Source organism: Schistocerca cancellata, chromosome 2 (genome assembly GCF_023864275.1).
Source record: "Schistocerca cancellata isolate TAMUIC-IGC-003103 chromosome 2, iqSchCanc2.1, whole genome shotgun sequence".
NCBI classification, from domain to species: domain Eukaryota; kingdom Metazoa; phylum Arthropoda; class Insecta; order Orthoptera; family Acrididae; genus Schistocerca; species Schistocerca cancellata.
In genome coordinates this window covers 586232978-586258552 of record NC_064627.1, presented here as the reverse complement: position 1 = coordinate 586258552, position 25575 = coordinate 586232978, and the positions used below count along the sequence as shown (strand labels likewise).

General features: G+C 44.0%; 1 protein-coding gene across 1 annotated transcript in view; it reads left to right on the top strand.

The window, feature by feature from the left end:
- Positions 1–25575, top strand: part of LOC126156710 (protein phosphatase PHLPP-like protein) — a 384170-nt gene that overhangs the window by 283205 nt on the left and 75390 nt on the right. The window contains exon 7 of the mRNA XM_049916328.1: positions 19782–19935. Within this exon, the coding sequence (XP_049772285.1) occupies positions 19782–19935 (154 nt within the window). The remainder of the gene's footprint in view (positions 1–19781; positions 19936–25575) is intronic.

Below are 25575 nucleotides of genomic sequence, written 5' to 3'. Positions count from 1 at the left end.
GCTGCTCATGCATGGTCGTTTACATCTTTGGGCGGGTTTAGCGACATCTGTGAACAGTCAGAGGGACTGTGTCCGTGATAGTATCCACAGTCAACGTCAATCTCAGGAGTTCTGGGAACCTGGGTGATGCAAAACTTTTTTTGATGTGTGTATAAACTGACGGAGTCGTTGTTCTGTCCTGGCAGCGGTGCTGAAAGGCTTCAACTAGTAGTGTCTTTAACATGTCGGTCACATTCTTTTCAATGTCCTCCAGAGTTCCAAAATGACATTCTTCTAAGACATTTTTCAATTTCGGAAAAAGAAAAATGTTACAAGTACTCAGATCAGGTGAACAGGTGGGCTGTGGAACAACAGGAATACATTTTCAGGTCAAAAATTCCCTGACGGAAGTGGCCGTGTGACATGAGGCGTCGTCATGATGCAGCGTCCACTTGTCTGCAGTGACCAGTCTCACTCGATTCACCATTTTCTTGTGTCTTTCAAGGACATCTTTATAAAACACATAATCCTTATTGTTAAACGTCGATCAGATCTCACAAGTTCGACGTTTTTGTCAGTTTTTGAAGTTGAAGTTCCTCCTAAACGAGGCTTATCTTCAGCGTGTTCTCTGCCTTTCCAAACTAATTTGTGCTAGCGGAACAATTGTGCTCTTGATAAGGAATGTTCTCTGTAGGCCTGTTTAAACTTTTCAAAGGTCACACTCACGGTTTCCCCAAGTCTAACATGAAACTTAATTGCTTAACTTAACTCTAAATTTCACTGTTTTATGTTCGTAACACACGACAAAAACACAGCTTCACTGATGGCGCTCTCAAAAATCGCGCTATGGCTATACGGAGCTGAAACTCGCCTTGAGCACGTGTAATGGATGAACACACTGGTCAACACAACGAAAACAACACAGCATTGCCAGATCGCCTGCAGCGTTGTCAGTCTCATTACTTTTCCCACTCACCTCGTATGGGTCCAGAAATTTGACCCGAAGTCTTCCCGCTTTTTCAGGCATATCCTGACTTCCACGTATTTTCTACACTCCTGGAAATGGAAAAAAGAACACATTGACACCGGTGTGTCAGACCCACCATACTTGCTCCGGACACTGCGAGAGGGCTGTACAAGCAATGATCACACGCACGGCACAGCGGACACACCAGGAACCGCGGTGTTGGCCGTCGAATGGCGCTAGCTGCGCAGCATTTGTGCACCGCCGCCGTCAGTGTCAGCCAGTTTGCCGTGGCATACGGAGCTCCATCGCAGTCTTTAACACTGGTAGCATGCCGCGACAGCGTGGACGTGAACCGTATGTGCAGTTGACGGACTTTGAGCGAGGGCGTATAGTGGGCATGCGGGAGGCCGGGTGGACGTACCGCCGAATTGCTCAACACGTGGGGCGTGAGGTCTCCACAGTACATCGATGTTGTCGCCAGTGGTCGGCGGAAGGTGCACGTGCCCGTCGACCTGGGACCGGACCACAGCGACGCACGGATGCACGCCAAGACCGTAGGATCCTACGCAGTGCCGTAGGGGATCGCACCGCCACTTCCCAGCAAATTAGGGACACTGTTGCTCCTGGGGTATCGGCGAGGACCATTCGCAACCGTCTCCATGAAGCTGGGCTACGGTCCCGCACACCGTTAGGCCGTCTTCCGCTCACGCCCCAACATCGTGCAGCCCGCCTCCAGTGGTGTCGCGACAGGCGTGAATGGAGGGACGAATGGAGACGTGTCGTCTTCAGCGATGAGAGTCGCTTCTGCCTTGGTGCCAATGATGGTCGTATGCGTGTTTGGCGCCGTGCAGGTGAGCGCCACAATCAGGACTGCATACGACCGAGGCACACAGGGCCAACACCCGGCATCATGGTGTGGGGAGCGATCTCCTACACTGGCCGTACACCACTGGTGATCGTCGAGGGGACACTGAATAGTGCACGGTACATCCAAACCGTCATCGAACCCATCGTTCTACCATTCCTAGACCGGCAAGGGAACTTGCTGTTCCAACAGGACAATGCACGTCCGCATGTATCCCGTGCCACCCAACGTGCTCTAGAAGGTGTAAGTCAACTACCCTGGCCAGCAAGATCTCCGGATCTGTCCCCCATTGAGCATGTTTGGGACTGGATGAAGCGTCGTCTCACGCGGTCTACACGTCCAGCACGAACGCTGGTCCAACTGAGGCGCCAGGTGGAAATGGCATGGCAAGCCGTTCCACAGGACTACATCCAGCATCTCTACGATCGTCTCCATGGGAGAATAGCAGCCTGCGTTGCTGCGAAAGGTGGATATACACTGTACTAGTGCCGACATTGTGCATGCTCTGTTGCCTGTGTCTATGTGCCTGTGGTTCTGTCAGTGTGATCATGTGATGTATCTGACCCTAGGAATGTGTCAATAAAGTTTCCCCTTCCTGGGACAATGAATTCACGGTGTTCTTATTTCAATTTCCAGGAGTGTATTTCTAAATCTACATCGATGCTCCACAGCCTACCTGACAGTGTGTGGCCACAATTTGACGACCACTGCTGTTCACCATCGAAGAATACTAGCGGTCCACTTGCCTAATGTATCCTAGAAAGTCAGAGCAACGTTTGTCCGAGTCTCAAGCGATGGAATACGAATTCACCAGAATTTTAGCACAAACATCGAAATAATGGGACAACGTCGTTAGAAAGGTCATCAAAATACGCACTAGAGACAAACTTATGAACTGGTACTGGCTGTAGTGTCAGTACGGCTTGGGAATCAGCTCTGGATTTAATTAAGAAGACACTCAGAAAGCAGTCGGCAGCCACGTCGAAACGAGTGCTTGCGTCCTCTCCGCCCCGTGAGACGTGGCCGGCCGCAGACACGGACGCAATCTTCTTCGGCCGCCGAAGCGTGCCCTCAGGCACGAGCTGCGTCAGGAGATGGGGCCCCTCCACGCCCGCACCAACGTGGTGACCAAACCAAAAGTTCTACTTTCACCTCCGTAAACATGTTAGTTATCTAGTAGGTGGATCACAGGATGCTGGGTTGTGATGTTGTCCGTGCGTCTGGGTAAGGCTACGCATTAACACGGTCCATAAGGTGATAGATAGTGGACGAAACGCGAGTGAGGGTAGCGATTTGAAGAGCAGAGGGAAAAAAGTGCCATGGCTCGTGCCGTGGGAAAAAAATCTCTGCGACAGTGGGATGGGTAGTAAGAGCAGTAGTGGCTTACTAGCTGCGATAGCTCATGCAAGGTTGGATTTGTTAGTATAGGTATCATGCATCATTACCGTGACAAGTGATGGCGATGTGTCCCAGTTGCTGCGGCTGCTACTTTCCTGGAACAATCAAGATCGTTATACAGTAGTGGGAGATCGTCCATAGATCATCTCACTTTGTGGGGGATGTGTGGAGCTTGTTTGCATGCAGTGTACGGTACGGCTTCCCTGTGTGGTGCCAGTTATTCGGCAGTGTATTTCAGCTGGATATCCAGTAAATGCGTCTGATTAACAGGGGCTCGCCTGTGCCGTTATGTTGCGTATGCTTGGCCATAGATGTTATGTCCTTGCAAGTATGTCTTTTGGTCTTTTACGTTTCCATCTATGGTTGTGGTCGTAGTTCCCCAGATTCAGAATAAACGGGTTCTGCGAATGTCTGGAGTTTCTGTATAGTCTTGTGGTGAGTTTGTGGATTACCTCCGTGAGAGTCTCAAGTCGGTATTCCCGGTGTAGGTCCGCGATGCGTGTGTATCGTGGAGCATTGCTTATGATTTTGATTACCTTGTTTTGTATGAGCTGCAGACGGCGCAGGCGTGTAGGCGCAGTGTATCCCCAGACGGGAGCTGCGTACGTCCACGTGAGAAGGGGATACAATACGTCCGTGCAGTGTGCGATTTGTGCTTTTACCAGTGGGGGGGATGTCTTAGTGGTTTAGTATAATTATATATGTTGGACTAGCTTGGACCGTGGCGTTCACCATGGTTAAACATTTACTTATAAATAGATATTAATGCCGAAGCTCACTATTCACGCGTATGCATTATCAGAAAAGCCATCCTTTGTTATATCTTTAAAAGTACATTGTAGGTAGAGCTTATTTACAAAATCATCTACATACAGGTATACAAAGGGAATTCAAAAAGTAAAGGCACATTTGTGAAAAGCTGAACTTATTCTGATGATAGAAAACTGAAACATGCGTTATTTTTCTACGTAACCTCCCTGGACTTCAATGCAGTTTTCACGACGTTTTACGAGGTTTTTTTTTAATTTCATCAGAAAATACGTTTTTCGGTTGCATCTGTAACCAATTTTGCACCGCAGCAATGACATCTTCATCACTTTCAAATCTTCTTCCCTGTAGTGCTTCCGTTAAGGGTCCAAACATGTGAAAATCATTTGGAGCCAGGTCTGTACTGTATGGTGGATGTTCCAGCACCTCGAATCTCAACTCCTTTATTGCGTCGGCTGTCCGTTTGGCAGAATGTGGGCGAGCGTTATCTTGTTGCAGGATGACACCTCTTCGCAGTCTTCCACGACGTTTGGATCTGATTGCAGGTTTTAGTTTCTACGCAACACATCACATCCACCATACAATACAGACCTTGCTCTAAAGCCTCGTTTATGCTGGGGCGGCGTCTTGCAACATTGTGGCATGCTACGGAAATGTGGCGTACGTTGCATGCGGCAGGTTAATTTATGCCAAAGCAACAGAATTTGTGCCACACGTGTGTCGGTCTTGCAGTATAAAGGATGATAAAGTATCGCAGCGGCGGCCTACTTGGTACTTGCACATGCAGCTAACAACGGAAATGAAAACCAAAGGAAAAGAAAACAATGGTGGAAGAGAAGAGTATTTGAAGAAGGTCCACGAAATAGTATCCTAGGAACTAGAAGCAGACGATGGTGCGTTAGTAATGTGTGCTTTCGTCCCAGGCGCGTTAGTCCGTGCCATGCCATTGCCAAAAGGTGGCCCAACGGTAAATGTTCGCACAGGTACCGGGCCGGTCACCACCCTTTGTCAGGGCCCGGGGTGGGACTTTCAGCCCCCAGCTCACCCAACTCTGCGGTACGACTGCTGCGGTATGACTGCCACACTACTTCCCTCGCAAGCTCGCAAGTAAATGGATGACACACCTTAGACAAAAGCAACAATGACAACATGAGAATGATGATTTAGTTCTAAATGTTTTGAAATGCCTAACTACTACATAAAACTTTTTCAAAATTAATAAGCAAACATATTAATAATATTAATACACTCCTGGAAATGGAAAAAAGAACACATTGACACCGGTGTGTCAGACCCACCATACTTGCTCCGGACACTGCGAGAGGGCTGTACAAGCAATGATCACACGCACGGCACAGCGGACACACCAGGAACCGCGGTGTTGGCCGTCGAATGGCGCTAGCTGCGCAGCATTTGTGCACCGCCGCCGTCAGTGTCAGCCAGTTTGCCGTGGCATACGGAGCTCCATCGCAGTCTTTAACACTGGTAGCATGCCGCGACAGCGTGGACGTGAACCGTATGTGCAGTTGACGGACTTTGAGCGAGGGCGTATAGTGGGCATGCGGGAGGCCGGGTGGACGTACCGCCGAATTGCTCAACACGTGGGGCGTGAGGTCTCCACAGTACATCGATGTTGTCGCCAGTGGTCGGCGGAAGGTGCACGTGCCCGTCGACCTGGGACCGGACCGCAGCGACGCACGGATGCACGCCAAGACCGTAGGATCCTACGCAGTGCCGTAGGGGACCGCACCGCCACTTCCCAGCAAATTAGGGACACTGTTGCTCCTGGGGTATCGGCGAGGACCATTCGCAACCGTCCTGCCTTGGTGCCAATGATGGTCGTATGCGTGTTTGGCGCCGTGCAGGTGAGCGCCACAATCAGGACTGCATACGACCGAGGCACACAGGGCCAACACCCGGCATCATGGTGTGGGGAGCGATCTCCTACACTGGCCGTACACCACTGGTGATCGTCGAGGGGACACTGAATAGTGCACGGTACATCCAAACCGTCATCGAACCCATCGTTCTACCATTCCTAGACCGGCAAGGGAACTTGCTGTTCCAACAGGACAATGCACGTCCGCATGTATCCCGTGCCACCCAACGTGCTCTAGAAGGTGCAAGTCAACTACCCTGGCCAGCAAGATCTCCGGATCTGTCCCCCATTGAGCATGTTTGGGACTGGATGAAGCGTCGTCTCACGCGGTCTGCACGTCCAGCACGAACGCTGGTCCAACTGAGGCGCCAGGTGGAAATGGCATGGCAAGCCGTTCCACAGGACGACATCCAGCATCTCTACGATCGTCTCCATGGGAGAATAGCAGCCTGCATTGCTGCGAAAGGTGGATATACACTGTACTAGTGTCGACGTTGTGCATGCTCTGTTGCCTGTGTCTATGTGCCTGTGGTTCTGTCAGTGTGGTCATGTGATGTATCTGACCCCGGGAATGTGTCAATAAAGTTTCCCCTTCCTGGGACAATGAATTCACGGTGTCTTATTTCAATTTCCAGGAGTGTAGTAAGACTGTATTAAAAACTTTCAGTGTTCGGCTCCACAAATTTAAATTATATGTAAAGTTTTATTCCAGTGCGTGGGATATAAACATCCCAGGTTGGGATGCATAAACTAAAGCCAGAGGAGGGGATGGTCTGATGCAGAGGGGAGGAAATCCCCCCCTGCAAATCGCACACTGCGTCCGTGTGCCCCCAGTTTGTCTCAAGGTACGATGAGAATGTAAGATAGGCGAGTTTAATCAATACTAGTTTAAGCTTGTGGCGGGAAGAATACAATCTTTCTGTTAGACAGTAGTGAGGAATGGCGAAATTAGACACACATGTTTCGTTCCTTTGTGAGCCGCCTCCGCACCTCTCCACGCTTCTCAACTCACGACAGTGTCGTGGTGCCATTTATCAACAGGATAATGCTCGTCGACACATGGTACGTGCCTTTATGAACTGTGAGTGATGCTGAGGTACTCCCGTGACCAGCAAGTTCCCCAGATATGTCCCCAAGTGAACATGTGTGGTACCATCTCGGGTATCAACTCGCATATCGAAAACCAGTTACAACAGTTGTGGGCCGGCTTGCCTCAGGAAAGGATGCAACGACTGTATGACAGCCTTCCCAACCGAATCATTGCATGCATCAGAGACAAAAGTGGTGCAGCGTCATACTGCCAAGTACGTGGTAAATATGACTTAAGTTCATAATCACCAAAATAACACCGCATATCCTCTCAACCAGTTAAGTTTCATTTCGTTTCTTTCTCCCGAAAGGATATTCACTGTTCTGGTCAGGAAGTGTATTTAGGTCTACCATAAGTCATCTTAGCATGATATTTTTTTGAATCACATATATAGAGTTATTATACTCCACTGGCATACCGATAATAAAACACAGCTTCTTTTGTCAAAATTATTGTTTCGAATCCACTAACTGGCTTTAAAAAAAAAAAAAACGGAGATATGGAGTAATTTTTGCAGTCAAAACAGAGGACATGATGGGGCCTGCCCAAGTGGCACGTCCCAGCTCTCACCAGTCTAATAAATGGCTACAAAAAGCATTAAAAATAATTAATTTCAATAAATCATTTACACTAAATTTTAAACGGTGGATTTTTCTGGAACCTAGAAAGATTAAGGCTTTTGTACACAATCGTCACTGACGCGCGTACTGTGGAGTAGGATGCAGATAAAAACGTGTGTATTAATGTTTCAGTAAACATCTCTTACCTTTCAGACGACTATGTTTGCAGAAAAAGGCTACATTCGAAGCAAGCGCATCTACTGAATATCACTACCGCGTTCTCTGGGGTTCAGTCCATCAAGCTGCAGGGTAAAACTGAACGGTCTTCAAGCGCCGTGTCTGTAATCAACATCAGCGGGTACAGGAAACCCACGGAAAAAACTCTGGGGGCTTTATTTCAGCATTCTTCTGCAAAGGTTCGCTTCTGCATCGAATTCAGATCAGCGCTAAAACGCAGCTGCGCTGAAGAAAATGGCGTAATTTCCTGTGAAGAAAGTGACGACTGAATAAATATAAACAATGTAGCAATTGCTGAAATCGTAGCATTTCTAGGTGTAATCGTCCACGTTATGCTAGAGGGGGTAGACCACCCCTCCTCCCTCTTCCTGGCGGTCATTTACTGTGGGAAAGTACTACAATTAATTAATATGGTAATTATGAACAACGCTTAAGTATGTTCCAAAAGTACAACGTTCGAGTTTAAACTATCCGGATCTTTTCTTTCGAGACCCGCATCTATCTCAACTAGTACAACGGTCTCTAGCACTGGACATTTTTATCACATTAAGTACCACGGTGTTCAAAATTAAGGCAACAAACTGCTATTTCCCCGTCCTGTGTCTAATTCAGAATATAATCATAGAAACTGTAAACAGATGTCGTTAGATCGTTTTCTGCACGGAAGATGTCATTCCAATCAACGGGCACTCACGCAAGCACTGATGCCAGGCACCTATGAAGCGGGGTAGTGTTTGCAGGGTAGTCCCACAGCCACAAACGCTGTGTACACAGTCACAGACGGTGCATAACAGCACAGAAAAGACGCCTATAGACTCTCTGCTGTGGAGGGCCATAGGAAGAATCGAAGCAGGAGAGAGTTGCAAACTGATGTGGCCCCATAGCTTAACGTGAATCGTTTTGTTGTTTCTCGGATCAGGCGACAGTTTATAAGACCGTATACCGGAAACCAGGACAGGGCCGACCACGTGTGACATTAGAAAGTGTACTTGGCCGTAAGGGCACGACGGCACCGCCTTAGTACTGCACTGCAACTGACTGACCTCGCAGCATCACCTGGACGTGTTGTATCGAGGCAAACGGTGTACAGAAGGGTTCAGCAGAATGGCCTTTATTGTTGGAGACCTGCTGTCTGTTTACCTCTGACGGGTACTCACAGAAGGGAGCGTCTACGGTGGAACCGTCAAAATGTCACCTGGACGCTCGAACGCTGCGACAATGTTCTTTTCACAGATGAGTCCCGACTTTGTATGGGGAGTGATGCTCGGCGGTTTCGCATCTGGAGAGCACGTGGAACACTATTTCGGGACTCAAACATTGTGGAAAGAGACCGATGTCGAAGAGGGTTCCTAATGATGTGGGCAGGGATTATGTTGACCGCTCTGACACCTCTTATGAAATTGTACGAGTCAGTCAGCGAGGTGTAACTGCTGTCAAGTACCATGAGGAGATCTTGGAATCTCATGCGTGGTTGTTGCGAGGTGCTGTGGGCCCAGACTTCGTACTGATGGACGAAAATACTTGACCTCATAGAGCACGGGTGGTTGAGGTTTTTTGGAAACGAAAGATACTACACGCATGGGGTGGTCTGCTAGCTCTCTCGGTTTGAACCCCATAGAGCACGTCTGAGATGTATTAAGGCGATGGGTCGCATCACGTCAGCATCCACCAACCACTCTCCAAGAGTTGTGAGCATCTCTGCAGGAAGAATGGGCGATATTGCCTCAACATGAGATTGATGACATCATTCACAGCACGTCCCGTTGTTGTAAGGCATGTATTGGTGCCGTAGGTGGTCACACCCCATACTGAGCACATTAACCAGTTGTCAGAATGTGTGCGCAAATCCGTTAAGTTGAAAAAAAAGGAAGAATATTTTTGTCTACCGTTATGCATGTTGCAGTTGATTACATTCTGCATTCTTTAAATTGTTTCCACTTTACTATCACATGTCTATACTGTTTTGTGGCGAAATACACGCAACCTTGCAAAATTTCCGTTTGTTGCTTTAATTTTGAGCACCAGGGAAGTTAATTTTAGATGTCATAGGTACCAAATTTTTTTATTAATTTTTCACTCTCCAGACACAGAGGATTGAAACACCTCTTGCAGATATTTGATTTTGTAGGTACAGAATTACGTATAAGGTTCTGTTAAAAACATTGACCACAAAGTGACACCTCCACGTTTGTAAGCGGAATTTGGAAATACATTGGTGTCCATTAAAATTGCCGCGGTAGTAAGGATACAAAATAACGAAACGCTATTTACAGTTGTAGACAGTATACTAGGAACAATGCATGTTTAAATTTGTGTGCCAGTACCTCTAAGCCGGCTGCCCATCGAGTCGAACTGAGCTTCTATGACAGATAAGGATACCTCATTCCACGCTGCTTCATCTTTATGTCAAAATTCATCAGTCTAAGTGGCTGGCAATTTGTGCAGTGGTAGTCTTTCGGCAATCCATTACCAGATGTTTTCAATGAGTCAGGGATCTGGTCAACGTGTTGGCCAGAACAGAAGTGGAGCGCCCTCAATGTCGACGTATATCACGAGAGCACTTACCTTATACTATAGGTGTTTTTCTTGCTTTGGCACCAGCGATCTTCTGCATGACTTCGTTCAAATCCAAATCTTCAGCTGGCACATGTTCAATCGACACCGTTGCCCAGCCCACTCAGTCGTACCTGTCCCATTGTTGACCTCAGGTGCGTTTTCATCAGTTTAAGCTTCGAAAAACTTCGTTCTCCACTTTCCACTGTCGCCTGTTGCGTCAGCAAATTTCGCAAAGCTACACTTACATTGGACGCAACGCCATACTCTTGTATGAGTTTCAACGTTTCAATTGGCATTCTGCCAGGCTTCACCAACGTTGACACTACTTTAACTTCATCTTTAAAATCGACAGGATTGATGTCCTTAACCTGTCCGTGACTAAACCTGTCGCACAGCATGGAACACTTTTCACTTGGATCGTCAGGTGACATGTCCTTAATTTTACTAATGTAATACAAAAAATTAAAAAGCTCACTGTGACTTTTGAGCTATTGAAATCTCTCACTGAGAGCGTATATTATAGCACGCAGTACATTAAAATAAAAATCTACTTTGTACTGCAATTCTGGATCTTCAGTTTTCTCATCTTGTCCCTCATATTGGAACTGTTTATTCTTCCTTCGCTATCGTATCTGCGTTGTACCACCTACGACTAGGTTTTCTATATTGAGTTGGGTTGCCAGTTCCTTAATTAATCTTAGGATTTTGAGTCCTTCCAGCAATTTGTGAAATGCTCTGTTATCTTTTCGAGTAAGTCAACAGCTTTCGGTACATCTGTGGTTATATTTTGTAAATGTTTGCTGACGACATCGACATGGAGCATTATCACTGAACAAAGGAACGTAAAATCACAGATAAGGTTTGCCGAACTATAAGCCTCATGTGCAACCATTCTGTCTGTATTTTCGTCTTCGCCTATTTCAACTAGTGCATCATAGACCTCCTCTATGTTAGCTGAGAGGTGCGATTGCATCGATCCTACTTTCCCATCTTGTCGTACTTAGTGGTTTCATCGTTAGGGTAGATATATGATCATACAGGACGCCCAGCGTCACGTAGTCGCAGAACAGAAATCATATATTTTTCTCATCAAACAAAAGAATGAAACTGCGTATTTTGATGCCTTTGCAGCATCATTCATAACTAGATTTAAGGAAAGATTACTGCATGGAACATAGCATGCCTTAAGATTTACATCTAAAATCCTCTTTTGCAATCCTGTGTTCTTGCCTTTCATGTTAGAACTGTTGTCATAGTCCTGACCCCTCATGTCCTCCAAAGGTATTTTCATTTCTTCTTACTATTTGAAGACTACCTCTGTAAGCCCGAAACCAGACGTATCTCTTACAGGTACAAATCCAGGAAAACGTTCACTAATATTTACATCACACATGTCAAGATCAGTAGAAGTCACATTCACAAAAGGCACTATCATTGTCATTTGCTCAACACCAGAAATGCCTGGTGCACAGTTCAAAATTAAACTATAATATTTAGCAGAGCTTAATAAATACAATATTTTGTTTTTAATTTTTTGATGGAGAGTGTGAATTACTTCATTTTGTATGTTTTTACCTAGATAATGATGAGATTTATTTTCACCACGTGTTGTCCTCCTTACACGTTCGCCGATAACTGAATCAAATTTACCAAAGAATTCGACCAATTTTAAAAAATTCCCATTGTTGTAAGTGAACAATTTGTCTTAAGTTGCTCTTAAGGGAAGACATTGTCTAGCTAAAAACTGGATAATTGCCATCCAGCTTTCCAATGCCGGGTTTCTGCATTTAATATATGCAGGGTTCCTGCATCGACGGTGTTGCCAGATTGTAATCTTCTGGCGAGCTCCACCCACTCCACCCACTTTTAGTGCGATTCTAAGTGCACTGGGACCTGCCATGGCTAGCTAAAGTCTCAGAAATGAGCCGCCAGTTATTATAACCACCCGAAGTCAATAATATTTTAATGTTCGAAAAGAGTTTATAGCTGAAACAAAAAACAGCATTAGCACTTTTTGAATAAACTAAACTAACCATTTCCTCTGAACAATTTCACCATTGCACAAACTGTAAACGTAATTTTTAGTGGTAAAGCGACGATTAGAATCATTCTTAGGCCAGCTTTCAAATTCCGTTCGCTGTTCTGGAGGCCCTCTTTTGATTAACGCTGTGCTAACAATGTCATCTACTTTGTCGGGCCATTTTGCAGGATCTGAATCAACTACATCATTGACAGTTTGAGTATCAGATGAGCACTTGCTAGAATCGGTTGGAACAATTTCACTTTCATCAGAGAGCTTGCATATAATGTCATGTTTACCCTGCGACGTTGAAGGTACATCTTCATCTACCGAAGGCTTAACCTAATTTACGTCTACATCTGCATTTGTGCTTGGATCATTCTGATCAAAATCTTCTGCAGTTTGGAAAAATTTATCTAACGAAAATTTCAAATTTTTGTCTACTTTTCTCCTTCCGCTCGTATTTTCATATACTGGCTGCCTGAAAGATGCTTCCAGGCGTCAGTCACTGCAACAGTTCACAACATTCGCAATAACTTATAGCCCAATAAAAACACGTCACCTCACAGTGAGAAAGCGTTTTCACACAAAACTAATAATACGTGGCACTGCCAGTTGAATGTACAATTATCAGCTTTTAACCCAATCGTTATTGTCTTTACTGAACAGCGTCCAAAAGGAATTATACGGCTGGTGACAGGTCTTTACTTACATCATTTCCGTTCGAAGGTAATTTTCGAACGTAAATTGTGACTGGCAAATAAAGTATGTTTCTAAAAGTGCACCACATACATACCTATAGTCGCGCCATAATCCACGGTTCGACCACTATGTCAAACACTTAACTCGCTACTTAGCTATTAACAAACAAGGCAAGCGACCATTGGTGCTATATAATGAAACTGCCAACTGAGAGCGGCGTATCCACTGTGCTCGGCTGCCAACTCCCAAAAATTTTTGCCCCGTAAACTCAAGTGTAAACATCCCTAAGACGCAGTGTTGTTTAAAACCTCTTCTACACAGTGAACAACATTATGCAACAGTGTGTTAAATATTTTACGCTTGAGCATGTCGTAATTTCGTAACTTATTAGGAGAAAAAAAGACTTCTAAAACATTTTTTAAATAATTATACAAAACGACAAATTGGTGAATATTCCTGGTTTACTATTTCAACAAGATTATAATTACAAGAATAAACTTTGTTTTGGCCTTTTGTTTTGACTAGAGTGGAAGTACAGTGTACATTAAATAAAACTTACACGTAATTCAGTAAGTAAGATAGAAATCAATATTCACTCCACTAGGGGTCCACACTTTCTAAATTTTTTCACATAGATATCACAGTATAATAATTATTTGGTTAAAGAGTCATTCCAATACCTATTAAGGTTTTGGAGTTATTAAATTTCAGAGTACTAGTAAAAACTACAGGCTATGACATGCAGGTCCTCTCAACCTTTCTTTATGAATAGAATGTAGATGACGTTTCTCCAGCTTACTTTGGGTGGTTATATTGAAATGCTATCATTTGTATATCTAAGCACGTAGTACAGTTCAAGCCAACGTTGACAGTCAAATTTTTTTGGCCTGTGGTATGCACTGTATAACCATCCAACCATTTGCTTTGAGAAATTTAGCAAAATCGAAATCTGATTGGGCCGTTAAAGATACAAACCCAGATCCTCTCGAATGTGAGTCCAGTATCTAAACTTTGCAAGGTTTCGTTAGTGACAAAAACAGATTTGAGATTATATGAATTCCCATCTTGGTAACGTAAACACTGAGTGATATTTAGTATTTTATATTAGATGGGAATTTTCAAGCTTTGCAAATGAAGCATCTGGCTCATCTCCTCCTAAGCAAAATTCTGGACTTGTAGAATCTTACATAACACTCTAATAATTCCTATGAGCGTCCAGATATATGCTTCTAGTATAAAGTATTGCACGACGTTGTTTCCTATGATTACTTTTCTGAAGTTTGGCTCCATAGCTTCATCACTGCATGGACAGCTGGCGGATAACAAGTACATAGGCTCGATGTTCGATCTCGTAGTGATTCTAGGATTTTTTTTTCCGGGACTTAACACGAGGTGTAACTTAGGCAGTATTGTCAATGTGAGAAAAATGAAAACTGGAATGCCGCTTGGGTTACATTCAAAACCGCAACTCGATTCGAAACTGGCCATAAGTCAGCAGATAGCAAGAATGTAACTGCCACAATAGAACCAAGCCTAGAAACATACTGATGTGTTCAGCAGTCATACTACAAAAATAAGAACTGTGGAACAAGCACACAATAAATTATTTTTGGCGTTCACGTGCCATCTGACGTAAGACTAGATAGTTCCTTTGCAACGATACTCGTTGCCGGCTGCTGTGTTAACCTCCACAATCTCGATCGGAATGGTCTCTCATACTTTGCTTTAAGTGACTTGTAAAGAACACCAGATGAGCCCCACAATGCAAAAAGAGCTGAAAACTTTCACAAGAAACTGCCAGAATTATTTGCTTCCATAATCTGCACAAATTTAAAGAAAATAAATTATAAGAAAAATCAATACTGAAATGAGATACTAGTATCTTAAATGCCCTAAGAGTTCAGCTCTACGCAGCACAATACCGCAATATTAGGTCAACAGATCCGCAGAAAACATCTTGACACATGATGTGATAAACACTGATGGGAAAGATGTTAAGCTGCAGAATAAAGTTCGTTAAACTGCAACCAGGTTTGTAGGTCTGAGTCTAGGGCACCGAGTAACTTCGATCGGTTCTTGTATTTTCTGCAGACTTACAAAAAGGAAATAAAACCGCGTGTAATCTGATAACATGCAGACCAGCAGCGCTGTCGCTAGCGTAGCGTTATTTCGTTGTTGATCTCAGAGCGTGACTGTTAAGCCGCCATTAGCCGAGGGACACTAGTGGTGCCACTCGATGACGTCACGCGTGGCGCCTCTAGCTGCCAGAGGATTCGGTGCAGTATGTCGGAGGCTGCGGTCACAGTGGCACCTATATTGGTGGATTCCGCCGACGACCGACATCGGCCGATCTTTTCAAATCAGTGTGCGCGGTCACAATGTAGCCGACGTCATCGCCGGAACGTTCAGATTTCGGATGACAATCGGTGAAATTCAAATAAGGTTTTTTTCGGTCGTAATAGTCGACACGGCACGTAACATGGACTGTGGGAAACTGATAAGTTTAGTGAGTGGAGTATTTTTTGGTATCCTAAGAATGAAAAAATCATAAGCTTGGAATCTATGTACTGAAATCGCACGTTTATTGGAAACCACAAGCAGGCAAAATCTTTCTCGGAAATTTTAGGTGTAGATTATAACCTCGAAAAATAAATTGTTCAAGTGACAACGATGGTGCATCTTATGATTAAAGTTATTGTACTGGATCGTTTTGAGTTGAGGTAACGTGAACATATGCCGTTTTAATGGCAGTAGGCTGGTTATTCTGTTCCATGAAGTGCTTTGCAAATGTGATGCCAGTATGTTTTTTCCACTATGCAGTGTTTTATGTTTCAGAGTATCTTATTCCAGGCTTCGTGTTTGCCTTTCACACGTACGCTGAATGACAGATTTCTAGTGCTTCCCGAGAGGTGTGATTCGAGTTCTGTTAAAAACTCTGGCACTCAATTAAAGATGCAATCCTGGCTCGAGTGAAACTAGAAGTGACACTTTGATATCCTTCGATTACAGCTTACCAATAAGTAGGCCTATGCCGCGCTCTGAAAAGTACATTTTCAAAGTTTGTGTGGGGCATGTTGGATGTTATTCACCGAGCCCCAAATACTAATTTAAAAGCTAATATTTTCACTCTTGCGTCACAAATACTATGAAATTTTTAATTTATTTGATATCGAATTTTGAAGGTATGCCTCGTGCAAGTGCCTTAAAGACACTGTAATATAGTTGATTTTCTTATTAAAAGCTACACTGAATCAGAAATAGTATTGCTTCCAGAAACCGTGTTTCGTCCTTTCTCAAATCCAATGGGCAAGTGTTCAAAGAGCATTGAAGGTTTCAGTACTAGAATCTGATTATCTTAATATACCTACTGCCAGTATTGCATTAATTTTTCACAGTTTTTAGAATAAAATGAGCTGCTATGAAATCACAGATATACTTTTCATTAATTAAATAATACTTGCTTACTCACACACAAATTTTATCTGTTCATTATGTTACAGAAACATCTACTTGCACCACGTAAATTCACTGTTATGTGCCCATAACCCCATTGGCAAAACCTTTATACACCGAAGTCACCACTGTAGCATCATAAACCATACTGTGAACAATGTGCTTTCGAGAGATCCTTAGTGTGGTGTATCATGGAAACTACATATTTTCGTAATACATGGATATTTCGTAAAACTCATCTGGAGATTCCAATAACTGAATACAGAGTGTGCCATACTTGAAACGTTCTTTTCGAGACAAATATCGCTCATTCGGCATCTCGTTAATAGCAAACGCCGCATTGCAGCACTCGTCTCCAAGCGCAGAGGCAATGTGGCATCCATCCCAGCCATGGAGGTTAAAATCTAACCTACTTCATACATAGACTAGATTCTAACCTAACCTGCTCGACCCCGCCAAAGCTGACGAATGACATTGTACGCACCGTGACCAAGCTATCATCCGAAGTTATCGGGCGACCTCTAGCGACTGTGTCAGGCGACCATTGTCAGTACCACTGTGAGCGCAGCCTTAGAGCAGCTGCGGGAGCCTTTTAGCCGATGGCAACTGGCAGCGCAACTGATGCACTAGCTGCCGGGCCCGACAACAGCTCTCTCCCTAGACCGTCAGTGATGGGGAGCTCGTGAATGAGTCGTTCAAATGAACGCTTCACTCCAGTGAAATGTGAACGAACCACTCAATTTCAATGAACTGGTACTTCAAACTCTTCACAGATAACACACTCCACACTTTTTTCTAGTTCACTGACTCTCTTCCCCTCTCCCTCATCCCATTACATCGGCTCTACGTCACTCATTCTCCCTTTCACTTCAGTTCCCCCTCTACTACCTGTCGACGAATCGCGCGGCGTTTATAGGAAACGATAGGTTTGCGTGGGGTTGTGGGGGAGAGGGGCGAGAGGAAGGCAGCGTCAGCTGCTTCCTGCAGTGCTGACATCATTACCCGTGACTATTTGTGCAGTTCAGTTATACTTCGCGTCTACCGGTAGCCTACCGTTGGCAGCGCTTGCGGACAAATGAATATTACAGATACAAACGAAGAGGCTGGCTGTGTGAGCACGCACAACCAACATGAAAATAAAAAGTTTGTTAATAACACTGAAAGAGGGATTTTACCTGAAATCGTACCAACGACTACAGGTGACAGTTTACTTTTGGAATCTGGAGGGTTATTATTCTCAACAAAAATAAATTACAGGAAAACTTCTGGATAATTACTTAACGGAGATATATAGACTTTGTGACAGTGGTAAACATACACATCCTATTTTGGATTAAATTTTAAAAGGAACATAAAATTGGACTGCATTTCGTTGGTAGCCCTAGTTTTCAGTCCATGAATTCAACAAATAATGTTTCACTTGGCAGATAAAGACTTTTTGGGCGCTTCATGAGAAAATGTCGAGCAAGATTAAATGTAATACCTTCTTTATATGTGACAGGCTTCTCTGTTTATCTTTCCTTTGTCCCCTTCGACCATACTCTACTTAAGTTAGCTCAAACACAGTAAGAGCGTAAAACGTTGCGTGCACGTTACTGCATAGTTCGGCTGAGCGGCGAACTGGGCAACTTCGCCAGGCTTCCGTACTTCATGAATGAGCTACTTCATTTGAACGCTTCACGGCAAAGAGTGAATGAATAAAGTAGTTCACGGGAATGAACGAGTTCCACCAATCTCTAGTCAGGCGACCATTGTCAGTGCCACTGTGAGCGCAGCTGCGGGAGCTTCTTAGCCGATGGCAACTGGCAGCGCAACCAATGCACTAGCTTTCGGGCCTGACAACAGCTCTCTCCCTAGACCATCAAGGGGCTTTGCGGCGTATGAAGCCTATAAACCGTCGGGTGACTGGAGGCGCCACTTTTCGCCCAATGGACTTGTGAGTGCATATAAGTCACTCGAGCATGTGCTCTCCCCCACCCCCCACCCTCTCACCATACCCGGAGGCTAGGGGGGGTGGGGTGGGGTGTGGTGATTCCACGCCTCCTCCTAGCTCTCGGGAAAAGGAAAACTATGTACAAAAGTAGAATAAATACAAGAGACCGAATTTCTGAGAATAAAGAGAAACCTACAATTTGGGATACCACAGCAGACGTGTACTTTGACAGAGCAGAGAAACTGAGTTCTTGGTATAATATTATAAAGACTCTGATTCCAGAATTTGAGAAGAAACCTGTGAGCATGAAGAATGTTTTAGGTGAATTTTATACCAGTTTCACTATCTCGACATATAACTAGCTGTCATCTTGTGTCCTGGTTTGATATTAATTTCAGAGTTTTCAGTCGATTTCAGAATAGAAACAGGGCCAGTTCAAGAATATTTTTTACACACAAGCAACTTATCATGCGGCCCCCCTCCTCTCTCCCATTTTTCCCTTGTTCACTTTCACTCACATCACTTTTCATTACTAATTGTGACACATTCTGTATACAAATCTTGCAGTTGCAGTTTACATCTATCTTCAAGAGGCTGCCATTTTAGTTTCTTTAGCATTTCTATAACACTCCCCACCCCCCCACCCCCCCACCCCCATGGGCCAAACAAACTTGTGCCCATCTTGGTATACATTCAATATCCCCTGTTAATCCCACACACTTGAGCAATATCCTACAACTGGTTGCATGAATGATTTGTAAGCAATCTCCTTCGTAGACTGTTTTCATTTCCCTAGTATCCCTAGTATTCTAGCAATAAAATGAAGTCTGCCACCTCCTTACCCACGACTGAGCTTATGTGATCATTCCATTTCGTATCCCTACAGAGTGCTACACCCAGGTATTTGTGCGAGTCCATCGATTCGAACTGTGACTCATTGACATTATAGTCATAGGATACCTTTTTTGTTTTATAATGTGTGTGTTTGATATGATGGTTGTTGCCAAATGACATACGCTGTAGGTCAGTGTGTAGCTTTTGATGGCTGATATCTGCAGGAAATACTTGGGACACAGGTTGTACGTTATCATACAATCAATGAGTTTCCCTCATCTATGGGATAATAGATATACTGTTAGACATTCTGTTTACAGATTGTCACTGGTATTTCTTTCATTTTCATAGGATTTCCATGTAGTGTAGCTATGGAAAACCACATAAGAATGCTTCACTTTTGAGTAGTAGATGTTGTTATATTCTGTATCTTAAACTCCAAATGACCCAGTGTGGCAAGAACTGATAGTTACAAGTGTAATTTCTTACATAAAAGCATATTTCAGACATATACTCATAAAAGTAGTTTTTCTTTTGCAGAACTTGACACAACTGGATGTAAGTGAAAATAATATTGAGACACTTGACCTCAGTGCACTTAGCAAACTGGAAAATGTGCAGTGCTCTAGGAATCAGTTGGTGGAATTGACAGTGAATGGAAAATCACTTACCTCATTGATTGCGGGGAATAATGGTAAGTGTTATTTGATAATGACATCTCAATAAATTTATTATTTCAATAAGGTTACAAAAATATTTATTTGCATTAGAAGTACTGGATTACATATCAAAACAAAAAAGGAAGAACTAGTTATGCAAATATAACAGAATAGTTCACTTACAGCAAACAACAAAGAGAGAAAAAGAAACAAGTACGCTAAATATCTATAAAATGGTGCAGATTATGTAAACTAGTTTGGCTCAGAAGTGGGCAATTTCAGCTGCATTAGGAGTTGCCGACATGAGTTAGAAAATATTGCACTGACTGGGTCAGTTAGGTTAGAAACACATGTGTTGGATTTTCTGGATCTCAATGATCACATATGGAAAAGGTCAGTATGTTCTGAGCTTAGAAGCCTACAGGAAATGTACACCATTTCCTCAAATTTGTTCCACATGCATGGTGAATAATTTCAGAGATTTCTAGCAATTTATGGGTCCTCCTTCTTGCATGTACAAAGTGACCTGTATCCATTACTAAGCACTCCACTGGTTTAGTTTTATACTGGTCTCTGTATTTTAGGTGAAGTTTATTTCTTATTGGTTATTATAAACCTTTTATCTCTTGAAGAATTAAGAAATTAGAATTAGGAATTAGTTATGGCACTGTAGATCTACTCTGTATGTCTCCACGTCTAATTTCTCGATTTTGCCTGAACAACAAGTTTTAATGTTCACTGATATATATAGTGACAGTTTAATTGCCAATATGAAATCTCTGCCACTAATGAAAGAGACTGTGCTCATAAAAGTACTTCCTACTGTATTTCATGCATCTTTCATATACACTCCTGGAAATTGAAATAAGAACACCGTGAATTCATTGTCCCAGGAAGGGGAAACTTTATTGACACATTCCTGGGGTCAGATACATCACATGATCACACTGACAGAACCACAGGCACATAGACACAGGCAACAGAGCATGCACAATGTCGGCACTAGTACAGTGTATATCCACCTTTTGCAGCAACGCAGGCTGCTATTCTCCCATGGAGACGATTGTAGAGATGCTGGATGTAGTCCTGTGGAACGGCTTGCCATGCCATTTCCACCTGGCGCCTCAGTTGGACCAGCGTTCGTGCTGGACGTGTAGACCGCGTGAGACGACGCTTCATCCAGTCCCAAACATGCTCAATGGGGGACAGATCCGGAGATCTTGCTGGCCAGGGTAGTTGACTTACACCTTCTAGAGCACGTTGGGTGGCACGGGATACATGCGGACGTGCATTGTCCTGTTGGAACAGCAAGTTCCCTTGCCGGTCTAGGAATGGTAGAACGATGGGTTCGATGACGGTTTGGATGTACCGTGCACTATTCAGTGTCCCCTCGACGATCACCAGTGGTGTACGGCCAGTGTAGGAGATCGCTCCCCACACCATGATGCCGGGTGTTGGCCCTGTGTGCCTCGGCCGTATGCAGTCCTGATTGTGGCACTCACCTGCACGGCGCCAAACACGCATACGACCATCATTGGCACCAAGGCAGAAGCGACTCTCATCGCTGAAGACGACACGTCTCCATTCGTCCCTCCATTCACGCCTGTCGCGACACCACTGGAGGCGGGCTGCACGATGTTGGGGCGTGAGCGGAAGACAGCCTAACGGTGTGCGGGACCGTAGCCCAGCTTCATGGAGACGGTTGCGAATGGTCCTCGCCGATACCCCAGGAGCAACAGTGTCCCTAATTTGCTGGGAAGTGGCGGTGCGGTCCCCTATGGCACTGCGTAGGATCCTACGGTCTTGGCGTGCATCCGTGCGTCGCTGCGGTCCGGTCCCAGGTCGACGGGCACGTGCACCTTCCGCCGACCACTGGCGACAACATCGATGTACTGTGGAGACCTCACGCCCCACGTGTTGAGCAATTCGGCGGTACGTCCACCCGGCCTCCCACATGCCCACTATACGCCCTCGCTCAAAGTCCGTCAACTGCACATACGGTTCACGTCCACACTGTCGCGGCATGCTACCAGTGTTAAAGACTGCGATGGAGCTCCGTATGCCACGGCAAACTGGCTGACACTGACGGCGGCAGCGCACAAATGCTGCGCAGCTAGCGCCATTCGACGGCCAACACCGCGGTTCCTGGTGTGTCCGCTGTGCCGTGCATGTGATCATTGCTTGTACAGCCCTCTCGCAGTGTCCGGAGCAAGTATGGTGGGTCTGACACACCGGTGTCAATGTGTTCTTTTTTCCATTTCCAGGAGTGTATGTTAGACATTCTACTATTTGCACACTTGTATCACATGTCTCTAGAATGCATCCCATAAGTAGTTTTGTCAAATATATTGTAGCACTTGCCTGATATTATTACATGTGCTTGTGGAACCATTTTCTGCTGGAATTCTCATGGCTTGCAAAAATTGCATTTTCTGACAGGTTTCTTATTTTTCTCCTCTTATGAGTCAAATGTCACTCCATATCTGTGACTCTAATTGTCTCTCTGTATAGAGGGTGGGATAGTGTTTCCTCTGCATGCTGTTCTTTGTGATTCCCAGTTTCCGAGTATCTTTTTGTATCTGCACCTCAGCTGCCTTACTCTTTAATCATGAGAAAGGAATATTTAGCTTTTTATTGGGATCAAAAACTTAAGCCTTTCTGTGAAACTTAAGCTCAGAATGACTGTTCAAAGCAACAGCCACAACTATTAATAAATGTATTATAATGGCACACAACCATCATCAATGACTGTAAATGACCCCACAGTAAAAAACAACAGGAGTGAGATCTGATGACCGTATTGGCCATGCGAAAGAGCCTCTCTTTCAATTCAGTAGTGAGGGTTTTTGCTGTGCAGCAGTAATGATGACTCCATGGCACAGTCAAGGAGTGGGGGTAAAAGATGTAGGTGGAGCAGACAGCACAGTAGCACTTTAGAAAATCAGGTCTCCAGACACCTGCTTTTCCTCCAGATATATCATGCCTCTTCAACACTCAAATCCACATGATATCTGTTTCTATTTTCGTTATTCATTATCTTGATGCAAGCCTCAAAGCGAGTCATATATTTTTGGAACATACACAGCATATACCTTGGAGCAGCAAAGGAGTGCCTTACTCAGACAATCTTTCTCCTTCTGCTTCCTTAGTAATTGTACTACATTCAGTAAGGTTCACTGTTTGGGCTCTCTGTCACCATTTTGTCCCATCTTGTGTGTTATCAGAGTGCAGGCATGAGATATTGGGATCACAATGCAGGGTGTCAAATAATCACTGCCTAGGTTGTCCTACTGACCATTTAGCACTTACTCTCAAACTAAATCCAGTTTTGACTCTGTTGTTGCATCTGCTCCAATACTTGCCAGTGCCATCACACATGGCCTTCTTTCATATTGTCTACTGTTGAGGCTATTCCATATGACATATGAACATCATTTGTGCCAAGACCATGCAGTGCTAATCCAGATGTCTAGCTAAGTGTTTCCATTATAGGAAGCTTTACTTCTTTTATTGAAGGCCAGCATTCAGCACCATACAGTGCAACAGAATGGATTACAGATCAGTATAGTTTCCACTCAAGGCTGTTTGGAATCTTCTGGTCACAGTGTACATCAGTCAAAGAATCTCATATCAGCCATGGGCTCCTCATGCAGTTAGAGATTACTGCACTGAGATTCCCATCAGCAACAACAGTCGAGCCTACATACCTGAAAAGTCCTTGTTGTTGAGAAGTTAACATCATTGATTCTGATGGTATCCTGCTCATTTACATCTGTAGTGAGATGGTGCGTTTTCTTCATGTTGATTCATAGGCTCATATTTTTTTACTCATTTTTTGGTGTCTATTTATGAACTAACTGTTACATATCAGCTAGATGGAGGATTTCTTCTCTTATTCCGGTCCAGCTGACTTATTACTCTATCTGTTATTGTCTCATTCATAACAGGATAGATAACCACAATGTCCATTAATCCTACAGCAAATACCCACACTTAAATTTGTAATTAAATCAGAATTAATTATCATATCCACATACTGTCATTGAAGGAATTCTTATACTTTCATTAATAGAATCAGTTTCAAACTATTTAAACACACAATAACAACTGGCCTCTCAGTAACTTGTAAGAATTTATGAAACCATCCATTTAGCATTAGACACAAATCTCTCAGACATACTATCACGTCAGGCAGAAATGTAACAGTAATGTTATTACAATTCACAGCAAAATATATCCAGGGAAAATTTTATCCGTGTATATCTATAGCAATCGGCTGGCTTAACTCCGTCATGTCATATAGATACAAAATATAAATATGAGGTGGCACTTAAACAAGGACAAACCAAACTGTTTTCAATAGCGGTTAACACTGACAGTAGCAGTCTACAAACAGAATGTATCACCACTCCAAGCCCTAGTAAATGTTAATCATCACATCACATACAGCTCTCACTAGAACCTTGCGTACTCAGCAAGTTGAAATTGACACATTCGAGGACAGACTCAGTAGCAGTAGCAACGGCCATCCAAGAAAATGAAGTCAACAGCACTGAATCCAGAAGTAGATTCCTACCACAATTTACAGCACAAGCAAGTCCCTTGCCCTCTTGCTTGTTCGACGAAGCCAGCCAACGCAGATCTCGGTGCCAGGAGATATACAGGGTGTTACAAAAAGGTACAGCCAAACTTTCAGGAAACATTCCTCACACACAAATAAAGAAAAGATGTTATGTGGACATGTGTCCGGAAACACTTAATTTCCATGTTAGAGCTCATTTCAGTTTCGTCAGTATGTACTGTACTTCCTTGATTCACCGCCATAATTTCATACGGGATGCTCTACCTGTGCTGCTGGAACATGTGCCTTTACAAGTACGACACAACATGTGGTTCATGCACGATGGAGCTCCTGCACATTTCACTCGAAGTGTTCGTACGCTTCTCAAAACAGAGTCGGCGACCGATGGATTGGTAGAGGCGGACTACTTCCATGGCCTCCGCGCTCTCCTGACCTCAACCCTCTTGACTTTCATTTATGGAGGCATTTGAAAGCTCTTGTCTATGCAACCCCGGTACCAAATGTAGATACTCTTCGTGCTCGTATTGTGGACAGCTGTGATACAATACGCCATTCTCCAGGGCAGCATCAGCGCATCATGGATTCCATGCAACGGAGGGTGGATGCATGTATCCTCACTAACGGAGGACATTTTGAACATTTCCAGTAACAAAGTGTTTGAAGTCACACTGGTACGTTCTGTTGCTGTGTATTTCCATTCCATGATTAATGTGATTTGAAGAGAAGGAATAAAATGAGCTCTAACATGGAAAGTAAGTGTTTCCGGACATATGTCCACATAACCTATTTTCTTTCTTTGTGTGTGAAAAATGTTTCCTGAAAGTTTGGCCGTACCTTTTTGTAACACCCTGTATATTAAAATACGGTCATGACAGTATCCCTCACTCTACTTTACATTTGCACATTTTGTCGGAGATAAGATGCATATCTCAGTTCATGTATGTGTGCACAATGTAGAAGAATCTCCATTGGGCCTTACTGAATAGGCAATGAAGATTGTTTCATGATGGTTTGATTTTGCATGCAAATGAGAATAACTGCAAAACTTATTGTGTACTTACCAGTCAGACAGCTTTGTGGTGAATGTGGAAAA